The 18,243-nt window shown below is 34.7% G+C and overlaps 1 protein-coding gene and 1 pseudogene across 2 annotated transcripts; one reads left to right on the top strand and one right to left on the bottom strand.

Moving 5' to 3' along the window:
* Nucleotides 1-231: 231 nt before the first annotated feature.
* On the top strand, nt 232-5,321 carry LOC110807311 (mitochondrial phosphate carrier protein 3, mitochondrial-like; annotated as a pseudogene). Its single transcript, XR_015816161.1, has 7 exons — nt 232-711; nt 1,752-2,072; nt 4,013-4,052; nt 4,127-4,170; nt 4,426-4,640; nt 4,740-4,862; nt 4,987-5,321. The product of XR_015816161.1 is annotated as a mitochondrial phosphate carrier protein 3, mitochondrial-like (transcript).
* Nucleotides 5,322-5,434: 113 nt separating this feature from the next.
* Nucleotides 5,435-11,931, bottom strand: LOC110807302 (uncharacterized). The gene is made up of 14 exons (XM_088210914.1): nt 11,723-11,931; nt 11,532-11,631; nt 11,285-11,407; nt 10,994-11,091; nt 8,474-8,557; nt 8,177-8,310; nt 7,951-8,023; nt 7,814-7,859; nt 7,543-7,652; nt 7,338-7,445; nt 7,202-7,261; nt 6,770-6,831; nt 6,009-6,321; nt 5,435-5,845 (listed from the first exon to the last, which is right to left on the bottom strand). Exons 1-14 carry the CDS (start codon nt 11,798-11,800, stop codon nt 5,630-5,632), a joined length of 1,605 nt encoding a protein of 534 aa, XP_088067040.1. The 5' UTR covers nt 11,801-11,931; the 3' UTR covers nt 5,435-5,629.
* Nucleotides 11,932-18,243: the final 6,312 nt, after the last annotated feature.

The following is an 18,243-nucleotide window of genomic DNA, read 5'->3' as shown; positions in this document are numbered from 1 at the left end:
AAAATTAAAAAAAATGATAATATTATAAATAATAAAAATATTAAAGATATAAAAAAAATTAATCAAACTATCATAAAAATACCGAATCAATAATATAAAAAAATTGTAAAAATTATAATTTTAAAAATTATACCATATATTTATAAATATAAATAAATAAATAAAATTATAAAAAAATAATTTTATTTAACCATCATCCAGTCCCGTTGAAAAGAAAGTTCAGTCCTCTGAGTGCAGACATTTTCGACTACTCAAAGGCACGCCTCTGATTTTTCTCCCGCCCCAAACACCATTTTTGCCAATCGCCATAACCCTCCATTTTCCTTCCTCATTTATTTCTCCCTTTCTCCAAGTGCACGACGAAACCAAACCAAGCAGGATTCGGAAAAGAGACTTAATTATCAGTGTATTCCTCAGAGTTCTCCAAGATCACTCATCCCGAGCTCCATTTACTCGTCTTCTCCTAGTTCTTATTCACCGTTATCAATGGGGAGATTCTCCAGTTTGGACGCATTGCATCAATCGCCGCCAGTTCCATCACAGGCATCATCATCAAACCTTAATTCATTTGTAATACCGGCACCAAATGAGAAGATTCAGATGTACTCTCCGGATTTTTTTGCCGCCTGTACCGCCGGCGGGATGTTAAGCTGCGGTCTTACTCACATGGCTGTCACTCCGCTTGATCTCGTCAAGTGCAATATGCAGTTGGTTATTCATCTTATTTTCTTCAATTTGCAGCACTGTTCTGTTTTGTTTTGATGAGTATATGTTAATTTTTTCGACGTAATTAATCTCTGTCTTTCCTGTTCTCAATTCGTTTCGAAACTTACGATCTTGTCGCTTGATCCTTCAGTAATAATATATGCATGGTTGGTGCTTTATCTTTTGGCGGTTTAGTTTTGTTGCTGTCTAAAATGATACAAAAAGCAATCACTAGAGGATTTGTAACCTTGTTTCTTGTGTCTGGAATTTGAATTTGATATCTCTTGATCTCTCCTGACTATTCTACACAATGTATTCCTTTTCTTTCTTGGTGATAAGGGGTTAATTAAGTAAAACCCGTAACATTAGCCTCTACCCCGACAACGTGGAGACAACTAACCACTGAGCTAACTAGCCAGTGGTTTACTCAAAACAATAGTTAATATGACTTGCGCCCCTGTTGGTTGTTGATTTTAGAATTGTGCCGACCCCCTAAACCTCTGGAACTATTTCTCTCCATCCCTTTTTTTAACGTCTGCAAAATCAAAAGAGAAAATGTTAATCTCTGTATTTATAATCATAAAAGGGTGGAGCTTGTAATCACTGTGTCGTGATGTTTCTCTTGTGGTTTGTCTAATTGTTAGAAACATTAGAACTAACCTTAATGCAGAAATAATAGAAAAAATGCTTGTTTTTCTATCCACAGATAATAATTCTTAATTGTTGACGCTCTTAAATATTTTCTCTCGGATGTTATTAGAGTTCTAGGTAATTTTCACACCACAAAATCTAAGTTTTTTTATGATTTTATTTAACTGAGAGAAATAATAATAATATGTATTTTCTAAGTGTTATCTACTTTCTTAATTAAATAAAAATAGTTTTTTTTTCCTCTTATATATTCATAAAGAGTTATATTCTTTTACAATAAGTGTTTATCTCTTATAAACTCACGAAAAGTCGTATTTTTTTATAAAAAGTATTGTGAACATTTCTAATTTTATACAACATACTTAAACTAACTAAAGTCATCATCAAACTTTCAGATAGATTCAGTTAAGTACAAGAATATTTCATCTGATTTTGGAGTATTGCTCAAGGAGCAGGGAGTTAGAGGATTGTTCAGGGGTTGGGTTCCAACGTTGCTCGGTTATAGTGCTCAAGTGCTTGCAAGCTTGGATTCTACGAATTCTTTTAGAAGTATTACTCGGACCTTGCTGGACCTGAGTACGCAATTAAGTATAAGATCTTAATTCATCTGGCTGGTTCAGCTTCTGCTGAACTCATTGCTGATGTTGCTCTCTGCCCCATGGAGGCAATGAAGGTTTGTGTCCAAACTCAGTCTGATTTTGCCCGCAGTTTAGTAGATGGATTGTAGCGCCCCGTCTTAAATATGGGGCATTACCACCATTTATCATCTTAATTCCAGAACTTTCTCCATCTTGCAACAAATTTCTATCATTTCATTCCTCAAAAGTAATAACCATCTCATGTCTATTAAACATTTAGAGAGTACATTGTCAATTCGCATAGTTTGATATTACAACAACTATAATTTCAAGGTTGGTATAGTGTGTGCACTCATATGTATAAAACAAGTATCCTATGCTAGGGTGCTTCCCTTCCTTAAGTGTGGGCCTCCATCGCTATGCATTTTAATTTTGATTTTGAATCCAACACATCTAAAAACAACAGTAATGAGCATCAATAGATCCAGTAAAAAAATGTAGAACTTAAGACTACAGCATGAAAACCAAGAAATTCTCCTCCCCAACACTCCTCACTTAGACCCACACTCTCACTTGTCCGCTCTCCCATCCCTACCCTAAGGTGGCCATTTTCCCATAACTTAGTACCTATATCCACTCAATTGCACCTACTGCTTACTCCTACTAACCCGAAATACTCTTACCCCACCCGTAGCTACGGTCCTGAAGGCCTACATACACTCATAGTTCACCTATATCCACTACTCAACCTCAACATCGGAACCAATCAGTTTTTACTAAACACACATCCATACCTTCCATTTTTCCGGCCTGGAGAGGCCAGCCACACACATCACTCATTCAGTTATCCCTTAATAGCCCTGGGGCAACGGCCTGTAAAGACCCCACCTACACACCCGAGTCTATACCATTATCGGCAAATGGCCAACCTAGAGAGGCGACACCCACACATTCACCCAACCAACATTCCATGTCCAACCTGGGACAAAGGCATGTGAAGACCACACCTACCAGCATCCTAATCCACATATATGACTTCCTCCCACATAACTCTCGGCCAGTAAAGGCCCTCCATCTATTCATCACCCACCTGTCACCACAACCATAGAGGCTACACACACTCACACACATATCACATAAACTCACCTACTCAGTCCCTACCATGCTCAGCCAATCTCTGCCACACACACCAGATGCGACCCTGTAAGGCTCACCTACACTGTCACACTCGGCCTGTAATGGCCACACACGCCCATTGACCGTGTCATGCTCTTTTGGAGCCACACACCCACTCACACCTAAATCAAATTACAAAAATTCAACTACTCAGTACATACAATCCTCGGCCAATGTCTGCCACACACGCACGTATTAGACTCCCTAAGCCGCTCACTCACACAGTCCCACTCAGCCTATAATGGCCACACACGCACACCGACTGTGTCACGACCTCTCCCTCGCTATATAACATTCAATCCGCCTCTTTTACTTGGATCTTATGACCTTACCCTAGCCTACACAACTTCTGCTCAACCTATACTCTCACCCGACTGCTTATACTCTATCCTCACAATAGAGGTTACTACATCCACATTCGACTTAATAACCTCATACGTATCTCTCCTCCCTCATTCCCAATCACCTCATTCCGATTCCAAGAAAAGAAAAACACAAATAGGATTGATCTTGCTTTATCATACCGAGTCAGAAACTCTAAATTCCCTTACTTCTTGCCTCCATTTCCTCTCCCTCAGCCATGGCTCACTCAACTCCTCCGGTCCTTCGAATTCCTCCTGTGATTTCACTCTCCCTCGTCGTCTCCTTCACTTCTCCCCTATATCTCCCTCAGCCGCTCTCCTCTCCTCTTCCTCTTTTTTCTTTTCTTTTTTTCCTTCTTTCCCTTTTTTTTCCTTCTTTTCTTTTTTCTATTTCCTCAGCTTATTTATACTTATCTTGTGGCTCATCCCAGCTGTCCCTCTCTTTTTCCTTAATCTAATCTACACCGTTCCTTTCTCTCTCCCCTCTCTCTTTTATTTGTTCCTTTATATATATATATATATATATTTCTCAGTTATTACATGGATTCCCAAAGTTAGTCAAGGCTGAAGGTGCCCTTGGGTATGGTGGTGTCCATATTCTATAAATTTGTTCATTCTATTAGTTAAAGTTGTGACTGCTCTAAATGATTGCAGGTTGTACAAAGGGCTTGTTCCTCTTTGCGGACGTCAAATTCCATGTAAGCCATAACTTTTTCACCCTTTGATTTTTCCTGTATTCATTCGGGATTAGAGCCTTTGAATTCCCTGAATCTTTAAACTACTCTTTTATATCATTCATGACTTCTCTGCAAGTTTCCCCCGTTTCCCTGTTTAATCTCTATATCTTGATCTAATTGGTTGTTATAATTACTTAGAAGAGTTTAATGATTATACAAAAAGATAAAGTAGAATTTTAGAAGGGAATGATGAAAATGGGAAGGTTGCATTTGCAGATACAATGATGAAATTTGCATCTTTTGAGAGGATTGTGGAGATGGGATACAAGCATGCCATCCCAACTCCAAAAGAACAGTGCAGTAAGACCCTGCAACTTGGGGTGAGCTTTGCTAGTGGATACATTGCTGGTGTCTTCTGTGCAGTTGTCTCACACCCCGCGGACAACTTGGTATCTTTTCTCAACAATGGGAAGGGGCAAACTGTGGGCGATGTGAGCGGATTTTATTCCTAAAATATCCCTCCTAAGCAATAAATATTCCTCTTTCCGTAAGTTCACGTGCTTTGTTTTTGTTTCCTGTTGTGTTTACAGGCGGTGAAGAAACTAGGATTGGGGGTCTTTTTACCCGTGGCCTCCCTCTTCGTATTCTCATGATTGGAACACTTACAGGAGCCCAGTGGGGAATTTATGACGTTTTAAAGTTTTTGTTGGATTGTAAGTTCTCTACCACCATTTTCCCATTATAAGTCTACTAATTGATTAACGTTTTGTATTTGCTCATCTGCCAGTGAGTCTGTTTAGTCTATTGACTTCAAATTTGTTGGGGGCGGTTTTTCAGGCATACAACTGGTGGGGTCACTCCTGCTCAGGCAGCTGTTATCGAAGCATGAATTTAGATGATGTTTTTTTACAAGCACAAAGTGGTTTGTTTATTTCAGATGAGGGATCTTCCTTTGGACAGGGCACAGCCGTTATATGCTTTCATAAATTTCTGCAGGTCTCTCTTTTCACATTTGTTCTTGATTCTTTCTGGTTCAGTTAATTTCTGAGTATTTTTATTTCATCTTCTATGAGTTCGGGACCTTACCCATGGTTGCAAGTCATGTTTCAATTATAGTTTACAGGTAGCAGAGAATTTTTATAGTTTATAATAAATTTTAGCTATTACTCTTAGATTCCTGCCATTTTGTCTTTGATTCTTATAATCATTTTTTGTGACCTTATGCAAAGAATGGATAGTTATTTCAAAAAATAATAATAATAAATTTTAGTTATTGGATCCAACATTTGACAACACTCGTTACTGAGAGTTTAAACTGTGAAAGGAAGAATGGCATGTTACATACAAATGAAAGAATATAGAGAAAGGAATGTTAGTGGCATGTCCTTTCTCTAGTTCAAGGTAATAATAAACAATTGCAGAAAATTATAAACAGAGCTTAAAATTTTTCACATTTCACATGCTATGGCATTCAAAAATGTTATGGAGGGATAGTGTTCTGGGTTAGGCTGAAAGGGTATACAGTATCAAAGACAATCCTAGCAAATACATGGCGAACTTCTTGCATGCTTCCTAAAGCTAAGGACTCATAGTCAATCTTACTGCCTTGCTTTGCCAAAAATCTCTCCTCTGGACCATCTCGCACGCATCCAAAAATCCTGCATGCTTTTAAATACAATGCCAACGATATAAATACCTGCACATTTAAGAAAGTTATCAGTCAATATATGATAGTCCGTGCAAACAAAAAATGACATTGAACCAAGGCCCTCCCAGCCAATCAGAGAAACCAGAGGCTAATTTTTTTGTCTGTCGGCTGAAAGAGGACCAGAAATGAAAATGAAGAAAAGAGTACTTGCCAGATCTGAAAATGGGGCTTGTGGATATCCTGTCATTGCTTGGGACACAAAATACTCATCAGTCATCTCAGACAAGGCACTTTTAACAGATGCAGCAAGATCCATGACCTCATTTACTAATGTTCGAGAGTCTAGATTTTTAGACTCTAATAATTCATGAAAGCTGACGTCATAGGGTTTATTGATCTTTCTTGCAATGCTTACAGCTTCTGATATATCTCCACCATTGTGTACAGCAAGGCTAAATGCAGCAACCACAGAAGGATCCCTTGGTTGGTCACACATCGCTTTATGGAATGCAAAGATCAAAACCCTAAAAACATGAGCAGACATTTTATGGAATTAGTGGCGGCAGGCAATCTGTAAAAATCAGTTTTTTAAAAATGGCACAGCAAAATTAAATTTATCATGCAGCATATTGAGTATTTAGGTATCCAGGAGTAACAGTCTGGCTGTCCACACTGCAAAGTCATCTGTTCCTATATATATGAGTGATTAGACTTTGAGGGATATTCACAGCAAAATGTCTCACTATTGAATTGCCCTGTTTTATTCAGATCATTCCGAGATTTCCCAACTATATTTACTGAAGAAAACAAACTCCTTAAGCACACTCAATACCACGGGAGCAAAGAATATTCAGGGAAGATCAATCAGATAATACCCAGGAGTAGCATAGAATGCAGGGAAAATCATGATTTTTGGGGGAGTTAAATCCATTCAAAAAATTCATAAACATTTTCTGTTAACGAGAATCTTACCATAAGCTACTGTGACAAGGTCTGTCAGGTGCCAGAAGTTTATCCAAATTGGAAAACAGAGACTGCATAATAAATATTATGATTAAGTTAGTATTGGCCTCGAAACTATTGTGTAAAAGAAGCTCTACCTAAAAGTTCGCATATCATAGTAGAAAAAACAGGACTTTCAATGAAGAAAAAGAAAACATCAACTCACTTTAAAGGGATGCATAAATCCTCCCATGACACACTATTATTAGCAGTGGCAAACAAAGTCCCAATGCAGCCCAAAGTTATCTTTACATATTCAAAGAGCCATACGTACCTTGTAAAAATTGTGCCAAAAAATATTTTCCAATAGAAAGTCATTGATGTTTCAAAGATCAAGCAAATAAACAGAGAGAGATATCAACCTAAGATTGGAAAAAAAAAAAAAAGAACCAGCAAACATACCAAAAGCATGTTAGATCTTTTGTCACGTCTTCGGAAGCCAGTACCAACAAAATATGCTGCCTGCAAAAGGAAGTTACATCAGAACTTTCAGTACAATAGCTAATAAGCTGCAGATAAAGCACTATAAGATTCTTACCTGAATGGGTAGAAGTATCTCTAGGAGTCCAAACTTCCACAATAACCTTAAAGATGCTTCAGCAGAACCATATGCCAGCATGTAGTTCATTTCCATCAGAAGCCTTCCCTGAAACATCCAGATGAGATAGTATAAGTTGAATCGCCATTATCATGTAAACCAAATACATAAAAAGTGCAGAAGAAGCACAAGGTTTTGAACATACCTTGTCAAGTCTTAATATTGAACAAGACAGGTTTTTGACAAAGTGAGCTGTTTCTCTTGAAATCTGGAATCCTAAACGAGCAGCAATCCTTATTGCACGTAGGATACGAGCTGCAGAGGATGATGAATCAGAGACCACTTCTTTCATTTGCAAAAGAAGCATTAAATGTGTGCTTGTGGATGTGCCCAAGGCAGTACAGAAGATAAGCTACTGACACCAATTTCAGAGGAAAAAAACAAACTAATCAAAGAAAGTATGGACATAATCGCACCACAATCTTCTTGAAAAGAACTACTTGCAGGAATCACTGTTCGCACCTACGCCAAAAGATGATGAAATGAGAACATTGCGAATTCCCAATTTATCTGAAGTAACATAAGACAAATTTTGAATGGAATACATGCACACTTTAGCTTTTTTAATATCTTCAATTCCTGCCACATAATCGTACACTATTTTTGCATATGGATCAAACATAAGCCTGTGGCAATAAAGACACATAAATAAAAGAAATAAAAACACTGGGATAGGAAGGAAAAAAAAAGAGCCATTCTCAGGCAAAGCTGCACTACTTGAGCAATATGGAAGGAAATGATGCTTTCAGTATCAATTCTAAGTATATCATACAACGAACCCGTTAATTGTAAAGTCCCGATGCAAACAATTCTCGCAACGAACATGATCCTTATAATTAGGGCCACTTGGTTTTCCAAATTCATATCTCAAGTGCATATTCGACTTTCTTGTTGAGGTGCTAAAACTTGAAACCTGATTCATAGAAAGATTATTTAGGAAAAATCAAACACAATAAGAACCATCAGAACTTACTGTCGTTTTTCCAAACACAATTGACCAAGTATCGGCAGCACAAAGTTTTGAGTTTTATTAGGGACAAAAAGAAATTAGTAAAATATTAATGCAATGAACAAACCTCCACAATGGTATCACCGATGTGCACGTGACATATGGGAAACCTTCTACCTACTATTTCACATCTTGAGAATACCCTCATCACCTGCACAATAGGACAAAGTAAATCATGTTATGCCATAAGCCCAACATAGCATTATTTAAATGATGTTCTACACATGATAGAAATTTTGAATATCGAGGGTCTCCTAGAATTAGTTTGTGTGTTCTTCAAACAAAAAAAAAAAAAAAAAAAAAAAAACCAAGGGACTCTTGACTAATAAAAAAATTATCACTAATGCAAGGTGAAGTAACGTTGCTTGTGTTTTAAACTCTCTTCTTTTTAGAGTGATAAAATCCTATCTTCCTTGTTTCTGGGCCTGCTGCTTGGCTTATTATAGAGAGGAAAACCTTCTGATGTGGTTTTAGAATGTGATTTGGGACATTCTCAAAATCATCGAGGATGGTCTTAAGCAAAGATTCTCCTTTTCACTTCTTCCACCAGGAAATCAGAAGGTTTTTTAAACCTGTGTAAGTTTTTCTACATCAAAATCCTGTAGTGAAGTGCACGAGAGTGTAGAACTAAGGGAGAAGAATGAAGGAGGCTACTGGAGACAGCTCATCCACAAAGGCACTAGAGCAGATGGGTGGTGGATAATTTTGTTGGCAGTTGACTCTTGACTTGAGCCTAGTAGATGAGAGAATAAAAGTGCTTGTGGACCGTTGTTGCTTGGAGGAAGATGCAGTTAACTAGAAAGAGAAGGATGAAGCAGCACTTACCTAGCAAGCGAGGCAGGATGCTCCGTTTCAACAGTCCTAGCATAAAATCTATGCCTACTATCAACAAGGCTTTATTGGCTTAGTGGCTCTAGAAATTCATGTCCTGCCAAAATGGTTTGTGGAGAGATGATCATTGCTAAGTATGGATTGGACAACATGGGTTGGAAGACAAATAGGATTAGTCGAAGCTATGGTACTTGCCTCTAGAAATGGATTAATAAGGAATGAGCTCTTTTATTGACCTGATGTTGTTTCACTTGCCACTGGCCATGCATTGAGCTTTGGGCAAATTGATGGTGTGGTAAGAGACCACTCAAAAAGATAGATTCTGCAGAATCTTTCCTCTTGTTGTGGCTAGGGACGCTTCACTCAGCAATTGTGGCCAGTAATGGTGCTTCTTCTCCCTTGAGGAATATGTATATGTTGCCCAATCTTAAAATTGGAAGATAAATTACATGGTCCTTTTTATGACTCTTAGATTCCTGCCATGTTGTCTTTGATTCTTATTATCACTTTTTACCATTTTGTCTTTGATTTCTTTCGAAGCATATTTGGAAGAAAAAAGCTTTCCCTCATGTTACTTCCTACGCTTGGAAAGCTGCTTAGGCAATATCCTCGCAATGGATAATATGAGCAAGCGTGATAGGTTTATCACTAATGGGTATCCAATGTGCTTACAAGAGAGTGAATCTTGAAGCATCTCCTTATTTGGTGTGTAGAGCCTAAAGTTATGGGATTCATATCTATCCTTTCTAAACTTGTCCTAATAAGCTAGATGCTTCAAATGAGAATGAATTATGGGCATATGACGACATTGGGGTATACAAGTCCAAGAAAAAAGCTTGTCACTTGTTTTGTTGGCTATCATTTAGGTGATCTAGAAAGAAAGGAACAGGGGGGTTATTGATGGCATTATGTCTCATTTTGCTAGCATTAGCAATAAAGAACTGAAGACATGATTTTGTTTAATGATCATCCCCTTAACACAGGATATGGATAGTTTATTTTCTTTTTGCAATTAGTAAAGCTTCTTTTAAATTTTGGTTCCAGCTCCTTACTAGCTTGTTAATATGGTTACTTCTCTTTTCACTCTCAGAAGAAAATATCAATTGTAAGGTGAAGTGTCATGTCTGATAATAACTTTAAAGCTAGAGCATTAATGCAGCCAATTTACGGGGAAATTTGTTCTAGTCCACTAAATAATCATCCATAGGACAATGTAGATGCACTTTCTCAAGGATCAATTCTACCAGAAGAACTATAAAGAGACTAAATTATTGGAAATGTCATCTTTTTTATTGTTAAAACACCTCAAAACGAAAAAAAGGGCAACCCTTTAGGTATAATTTCAGTATTCTAACATGTAAAGAAGATCTAGATATATACTAACTACTTTTCTTGCATCTATAATTCAGAGTTTGAAGTTCTAGGGTAAAGTCTTGTACTTTTCTTTGTTCATAGAAAAAGGAATAGTTTCTACTTTCTTCTTTTAACTTTTCCTTCTTTTTTAGGGAAAAAAAAAGAGATTATTCAATTTTTACTCAGCTTTTGTTTTCCACCAATTAAGTTGGATTTAGTTGGTTGTGTCCAACTAACTGAAATCAGAAATATAAATCATCTCCTAACCATCTAAGAAATCTCCTGGAAGTCTACAATTATTGGCAGTCATGTACTAAACAAAAGTGAGATTCTATGAGACAAGTTACAAACATCACAAGAGCATAGCATGAAAGTTTGTTTTGAAGAAAAAATAAAAAGTAACCTCCTTAAGTTCAGCAGAAGTAATTATGTCAAAGTCCTTTGGCGTTCGCTTCAAGATAAGATCCCGTACACAACCTCCTACTAGGTAAACCTCATACCCTACAAGGTTTAACAGGAAAACAAATGGTGTAAAACTAATGTGGATATAAGACAGGATATTCTCCATTCTAAAATTAAACTGTTAAAAGTTCTAAGCTACCCCAATAAGTCTAAGACAGCACAAACGAAACCATTAAAACTGAAAGAATCATTGCTCCTACTAATTATAAAAAAGAAAAAAACCAGATGATACCTTTCCTCTTGAGCCCGTTAAGGACTTTTCTTGTAGGTTTATCAATCATGGAACTACTAATTCCAAGGTCTTTAGAAGAATTCAACTTCTTCCACTCTGGTGCCTTACCATTCCCTTGACCCACTATAACAGTATACAAAACCCTCGTTACTAGACTATAAAACAAGTAAAAAACACAACGATATTGCACCCATGCAAATAAAATAAGAATCCTGACCCAAATTCAGAAGCTAACAACTTTACTTGCCTTTTCCACCTGAATTGCCGTTAGAATTACGATTGATCTCACTCACAACACTCTCTGGCTCATCAAAAATCCCAATGGCCGCAACAGAACTGTATTGGATCTGCAACGGAACGACTTAAATTAATAAAACCCATAAAAAAATTCCCACGAAAAAAGAGACGAACACACCCACATCTGTATGTGTATAGTACCTTGCTGATGCGACGAAAGATGGAGGGAGGGAAAGACAGATGATATCTGCAAGCAAAGCCGAAACCTAAAATTGCCATGGATAAGGAGGTGATTCATGACATGGGGTTAAACACTGAACAGCAGAAGTAGTAGTTCTGATGCAGAGGGAAGAGTTAGGGTTTAAGGACAAGAGGCAGAGGTTTAGTAAATTTGCGATCATGAGTGATATCTCTCTGCCACGTGGCACGTCATAAAGAGTCTATATGCTATATGATAGTACATACCATATACTACATGCTATATTTACCCTCTAATAAGTTAAATATAGTGTTTATTTTGGCATTGAACTCAAATGATTTCATGCTTGAACTAATCATTAGAGTTTGAGCCTTATTTTTTCATCTTGTATTAAAAATATACAAAATATTTAGTTAAGGAGAAACTTATTATCATCAATCCTTAAATGCAATAAAATACACAAATGCATTATTTTCAAATTTAAATAATAATAAATATTTATACATAATTAAGTTAGTAAAATCAATCATATAAGTTCACGACGAGATAGGAGTGATAAGAGGCGTTGTCAGCTAACTTCAGCCCACGTTCTATTAGAACAATTCAATCATATTAGAACAACTAAATATAAGAAGAATTAAATAACAAAATCTAACTGATTTAAGTTATATATTTCTATCTATCTATTTTTAGTTAACTCGTAGATAAATTAGTGTCTCACTCTCTTTTTTAAAAAAAATAAATAAATTTTTCTCATTTATGAGTATACTAAGTCCTCGAATATTATGTCTATATACAATTATTATAACTATACTAATATAATTATTAGTTAGTTATGGGCTTAAGAGAAGTTATATTATTATTTCATAAAACTCACGAGTTATTTTATAATTTAGTGTAAGTTATTAGGTCTTTTTATAATTATGAAAATAGTAATCTCATATATGTAAGTTTATTGTCATAATTTAGTTAAAAGACTTTGAAATCTTAAGAGTAGAAGAGAAGAGAAAGAAGAGAGAAAAATAAGAACAGAATGTCTACAACAAAAAGTTAAGTCTTATAAATCTAAATTAGAACTTTTATTGCATGATATTCATGTTGAAGATTAATGTAAAAATTATAATTTATTTTATTTATTAATTTAAATTTAAATAAGATTTATCTTTAATTAGATTTATACCATATTTATTTTTTAAATATTATGTTATTAGTGACAATTTATCTTTTAGGATATTTAATTAATGTTTATCTTTTATATTATGGTAAATTATTTTTAGAAAATTTAAATTCGATGTAAACCTATTTAAAGACACTTTAAGTTGTTAATTTTAGAATAAGTTTTCTTCATATGAAAAAAATCTTAACAAATAGTATCAAAACCAAGTTAGTTATAAGTATGTGAAAAAATAATATAAAGAGAAGAGTAATAAAGAAAAGAAGAAAAAAAAAGACATGGAGGGAGTCTTCATAGCCAAGATGTAACACCCAAGTAATTTAATTTTTATCTTACTATTTTTATTTTTATTTATTTGAATTTTTTAGATTTTTAATTAATTTAATTCAATGAAAATAAAAATAATAATAATGATAAAATTGGATAAAAATATTATTTGGATTTAATTGAAATTGATTTTGGGAAAAATGGGTGAAAATTTAGATTCTATGGGTGTTTTTGAAAAGAAAATCAGAAACCGGGGGTCAAAACGCAATTTAAAAAAGTTATACCACGTCAGCACCCACGTCAGCAGCCACGTCAGCAGCCCCGGCCAACCAGGACACGCCGCGTGGCAAGAAAACGCTGACCAGGGGACGGGCCACGTGGGCGATCCGCGAGCACGCGATCGGACGGCCCAGATCTGTTCCCGCACGCACGGACAATCCAGATCAAACGTGCGCACGAACGGTCCAGATTCACGCGTACGGACAACTCAGATTCAATCAGGCACGGACGGCCTAGATTGCATCGCGATGGCGGTCCAGATTTAATCCCAATTAAATCGCGACCGAATGGTCTAAATCTAATCTTGATTGATGGTTGAGATCAAAAGGCAAAGGGTATAAATAACCCCACCCACACCTGACCATAAAATCCTAGCCGCCAGTGCCTCGCCGGAGAAGAAGAACCAGACGCCGGAGTAGCCGGCCGCTGCCACCCGCCGCTGCACCGGGGAAGTTTTCGACCTCCGATCGAGGTAAATTTTCTCCCCCTGGCTCATTTTTCGATGCTAAGTCCGCCTATGACCAAACTGAAGCCAAACCACCCGCCAAATGGCCGGAAAACCCAGCCGAAGTCCAGCGGCGCCGCCGCGCCCCCCCTCTATTTTTGCATCCGATGAGGCCCTTCCCAACCTCCGTTCGATGCAAATTTTATACCACTGTGATCACCGTTCTTTTCTCTACAGGTTCATCGGAGCCAAACATCAAAATGCGACTCACGCCGGAGGAGCTGCCGCCGGTAAGTTTCAGTTTTTCGTAATTTTTTGGCCCACCGAGGGCCATAGGGTTGTTTTATCGCAGGGACCGATGCAAGTGTGGCCGAAAACGGCCAACCCGAGGCGAATCGCCGTCGCCGGAGCTCGGTGGAGCCACCGTGCCGGAATTCTGATATTGGCATAAATGGGCCCTAGGTCTGGTTTGGAATTTTTTGGGACACGTGCATGTACTTGTAGTGTGTTTCAGTTTTCCGAAAAAAAATTCAGGAAAATTAGGGACAGACTGTATGCGCACTGTAAAGTCGAATTCAAACCCTGAAACAGGTAAGGACCCCTCACCCTATTTCCTATTACGGTATTAAAGCTAAATAAATAATTAAACTATACTGTGTGACTTTATAGGTGTATAATTGATTTAGGTTGCCAATTGGGCCCGAGTCTGATACAGTGTTAGTCTGTTATTGTTTGATATATTTTTCAGTATTAAATGCAGTATGATGTCTGATGTATTTATTTTATGGTCCCGTATGCATGAATCATAGTTTCTTTTATTATGGTTGATATTATGATTAACCCGATACTGTGTTGTCTTGTTTGGTATCAATTACTGGTTTACATGTTATGTATGATTGGATGATTGAGACCAAGAAAAATGGCAAAAAGGTTATGTGAATTGATAAGTAAAAAATATGGACAGCCTGACTAGATATCTTGGGAGATGGTGGACGGACTGGATCCGTAGGGAACCCTACCGGGAATGTGGTCTCTCATACCGGACGAGATATAGAGACCTTATGTGTTTTGGCGCCCATACCGGACGAGATATTGGGACGGCCCGTTTTACCCTCATACCGGACGAGGCATGGGGACGGCCTTGGAATGAAGTTATAAATGTTAATGGTTCACGTGTAGCGGAGACCCCCTATGGATCCCCAAGGATACTAGTAGGCTGGTAAAAAATGAAATCTGTTTCCTGATGATTAAAATGTAAAGGTGTGATATATGTTATGTTATAAAGTGTGTATAATTTCATAATATTATAAGATTATTGTTTTCATATATTGTTTTCATGGATCTCACAGAGGAAAGTGGACAGTAAAGGTTTTTATGTTAATAAACGAGTTCATTATAAATTATGCTCCATTTGTCATTTTTGTTTTCTACCCACCTTTACTTCCGTGGCGGTGAGATAGTGTGATGTCTTTACTGGGCTGGTGTAGCTCATCCCTTATTTAACCATTTCAGATCAGGAAGACGTTGTTCCCGAGCCCGTTCTGCAGGAAGACGGCGAATGGACCACCTAAAGACTTTATAGTTATATTTATAGTTTTATTTTGAGTATTTCTTTTAATTAGTTTGTTCCTTTATGTTGTGAGTACGTTTTGGTTATTATGTAAGGGATGTTAATCAAAATTTTTATTACGCTTCCGCATTTGAGATTTTTAATGCATATATTCCATTTAAATTTCCGGGGCCATTACACAAGATGTCAAACAACTTTTCAACATCAAAAAAGAAAAATTTTCATCATGCGTAGTATGCAAGAAAAATAATCACGATAAAAAAAATTATCAACAAAAAGGTAAATACAATGTTTTTATTGTAAAAAATTTTGATATATATAAAAAAAAATTTAGATTGAAAAATGAACAAACAAATTTTACTCAATAAGAAATTTTTTTTTTTTTTAAATTGGAGAGAAATATTTTAAGAGATTTTGATGAGAAGAACATCAATAACCGGAGGTTGGTGAGAAATGCATCAATAATTGAAGATAGTATTTTAAAATATGAAGATTAAACAAGATATATTTGAGAGATGTACTCCAACAAAATAAATTTGGTGATTATAATTTTTACATTAAGGGATAGTGTTGAAGATTAATGTAAAAATTATAATTTATTTTATTTATTAGTTTGAATTCAAATATAATTTATTTTTAGTTAAATTTAAGACATGTTTACTTTTTAAATATCATGTTATTAGTGGCAATTTATCTCTTAAAATATTTTATTAATGTTTATTTTTTAGATTATAATACATTATTTTTAAAAAATTTGAATTTAATGTAAAATTATTTAAAAAAACTTTAAATTGTTAATTTTAGAGTGAGTGAAGTCAATAAAAATTTAAGTTTTCTTCATCTTAGAAAAATTCTAACAATTAAAAATATATGTTAAAAAAAACTGTATATATGAAAAAACTATTGTAGTAGTAGTGTTTTGGCAACCTTTTGATCTTTTTGCAAATTTTCTGCAACGAATATATTTTATTTATAGTTTACATAACCTAGTGTTTTCATAAACGTTAAGATTGCGAGATTTATATTAAAATAAAAAAAAAGATATGAACTTTTAAAGATTTAATATTATAGTATAATACGAATAAGGTGTAATAGAATTTTAGTCATGTTTATATTCATTTTTTGCCATTTTTTAACCTCAAACTATTTTATTTGTAACTTATAATTATAATTCTATACATACCAAAACTACATAATCTGCAGGAAAATTTAAGAAGTTATGAATTTTTAAAGATCTAAGGTTGCAAAAAACTACAGATAGCAGTGTAATAGGTTTTCTAATTATTTTATAATTTTAAGCTAATTTTTAGCCATTAAAATAATTTTTTATAATCTCTATATCATAAGTTTTCCGCATACAACAAAGTTGTAAGATTTGGATGAGAATTAAAGAATTTATAAATTTTTAAATAATTAAGTCTATTGGAAAAAAATCCAAATAATAGCAACAACTTTAAGAATTTATGAATTTTTATTTTCTGATAACCTTTTTGATTGATTTCTTCTTTTTTATAGTTTAATATGTCTAATTTTATAATATATGATAATCGTTGCCTAATTTGATCTATAATGGGAGAATTGAATTTTTCAAATTGGTTTGCACATTATGCAAAAATAGGAAGATTTGAGCATTAATTTCCAACAATGTAGTTTTAAGATGCTGAAGTTAATACTATTGTTGTTGAAAATTTACAAATATATAGATTTTGTCATATATTACATATTAGGGTTTATTAGTTTGTATGACAAAGGTTGTGAATTCAAAAAGTAATTAGTTTGCATTACATTCTAAAAAGTTTAATAGATTTTAAATTTGTGTTTACTAAATGGTCGACTAGATGTCTATTAGATTGTAAATGTCATACATTAGACTTCTCATCAAGATGCATATGCATTATTAGAATTTTTAATATTTATTTGATATTTCGAATATATAAGTTTTTCAAATATTGGATTTTTTAAGATTTGGCATTATGTGTAAGTAGTCTTAGACATATTCTGGTATTTTATAATATTTAAATTTTATTTAAAATTTTACGTAAGTTTATTAGTTGCTTGTATTATTTATAAATTACAAAATTTCTGAAAGTACATATTATATATAACTTTTCTTATAGTATAAACTTTGCATCAAGCTTATATTACAATAAAGTTAAATTTTGATAAATTTGATGAAGTTATATGCTTTGAAGAGAATTATTAAATGATTTATCTATTTTGACAAAAATAAAAAATGATTTATTAATTTATTTTAAAATTCAGTTTAGTTAAGATCTGATCATGTTAACGAGGATAAATATTAGTACATAATTTCATAAATATATTTCTTTTGGGCTTTAATACGAAGATATATATATCTATTTATATACATTACCTATTTCATAAGAGTTAAATGTAGTTATGAGTTTAGATATTATGAGATATGTATTACTTAAACCATAGGTGTTAAATATGGTTCCACACTTTGTCAAAAGGATATGATGTGACCAAAACTGCTAAAGACTATGAGGTTTTCTTTTCTTATTCGATCTTTTGTTAAAGGTTAATATAATTATCTTAAATGTTTAATATCAAAAGACTTTAGAATTATTTTATTATTTCATTTTTTACTATACACTAAATTGTTTTGGTCTAATTAGTAAAATTAATTGAGCCAATCATTTTATATTTTTTATTATTCACTGAGCTATAAGCTCATCCCATTTTCTTTTCTTACAGATTTTGAAGAATAAGATGCACATAAGGAAGTTAAGACATGTGAGTATATGAGGATTATAATTTAAAGTGT

The sequence above is a fragment of the Carica papaya genome, chromosome 9 (genome assembly GCF_054855325.1).
Source record: "Carica papaya isolate Zhongbai chromosome 9, ASM5485532v1, whole genome shotgun sequence".
In the NCBI taxonomy this organism is placed as follows: domain Eukaryota; kingdom Viridiplantae; phylum Streptophyta; class Magnoliopsida; order Brassicales; family Caricaceae; genus Carica; species Carica papaya.
This window is presented reverse-complemented; position numbering and strand designations above follow the sequence as displayed.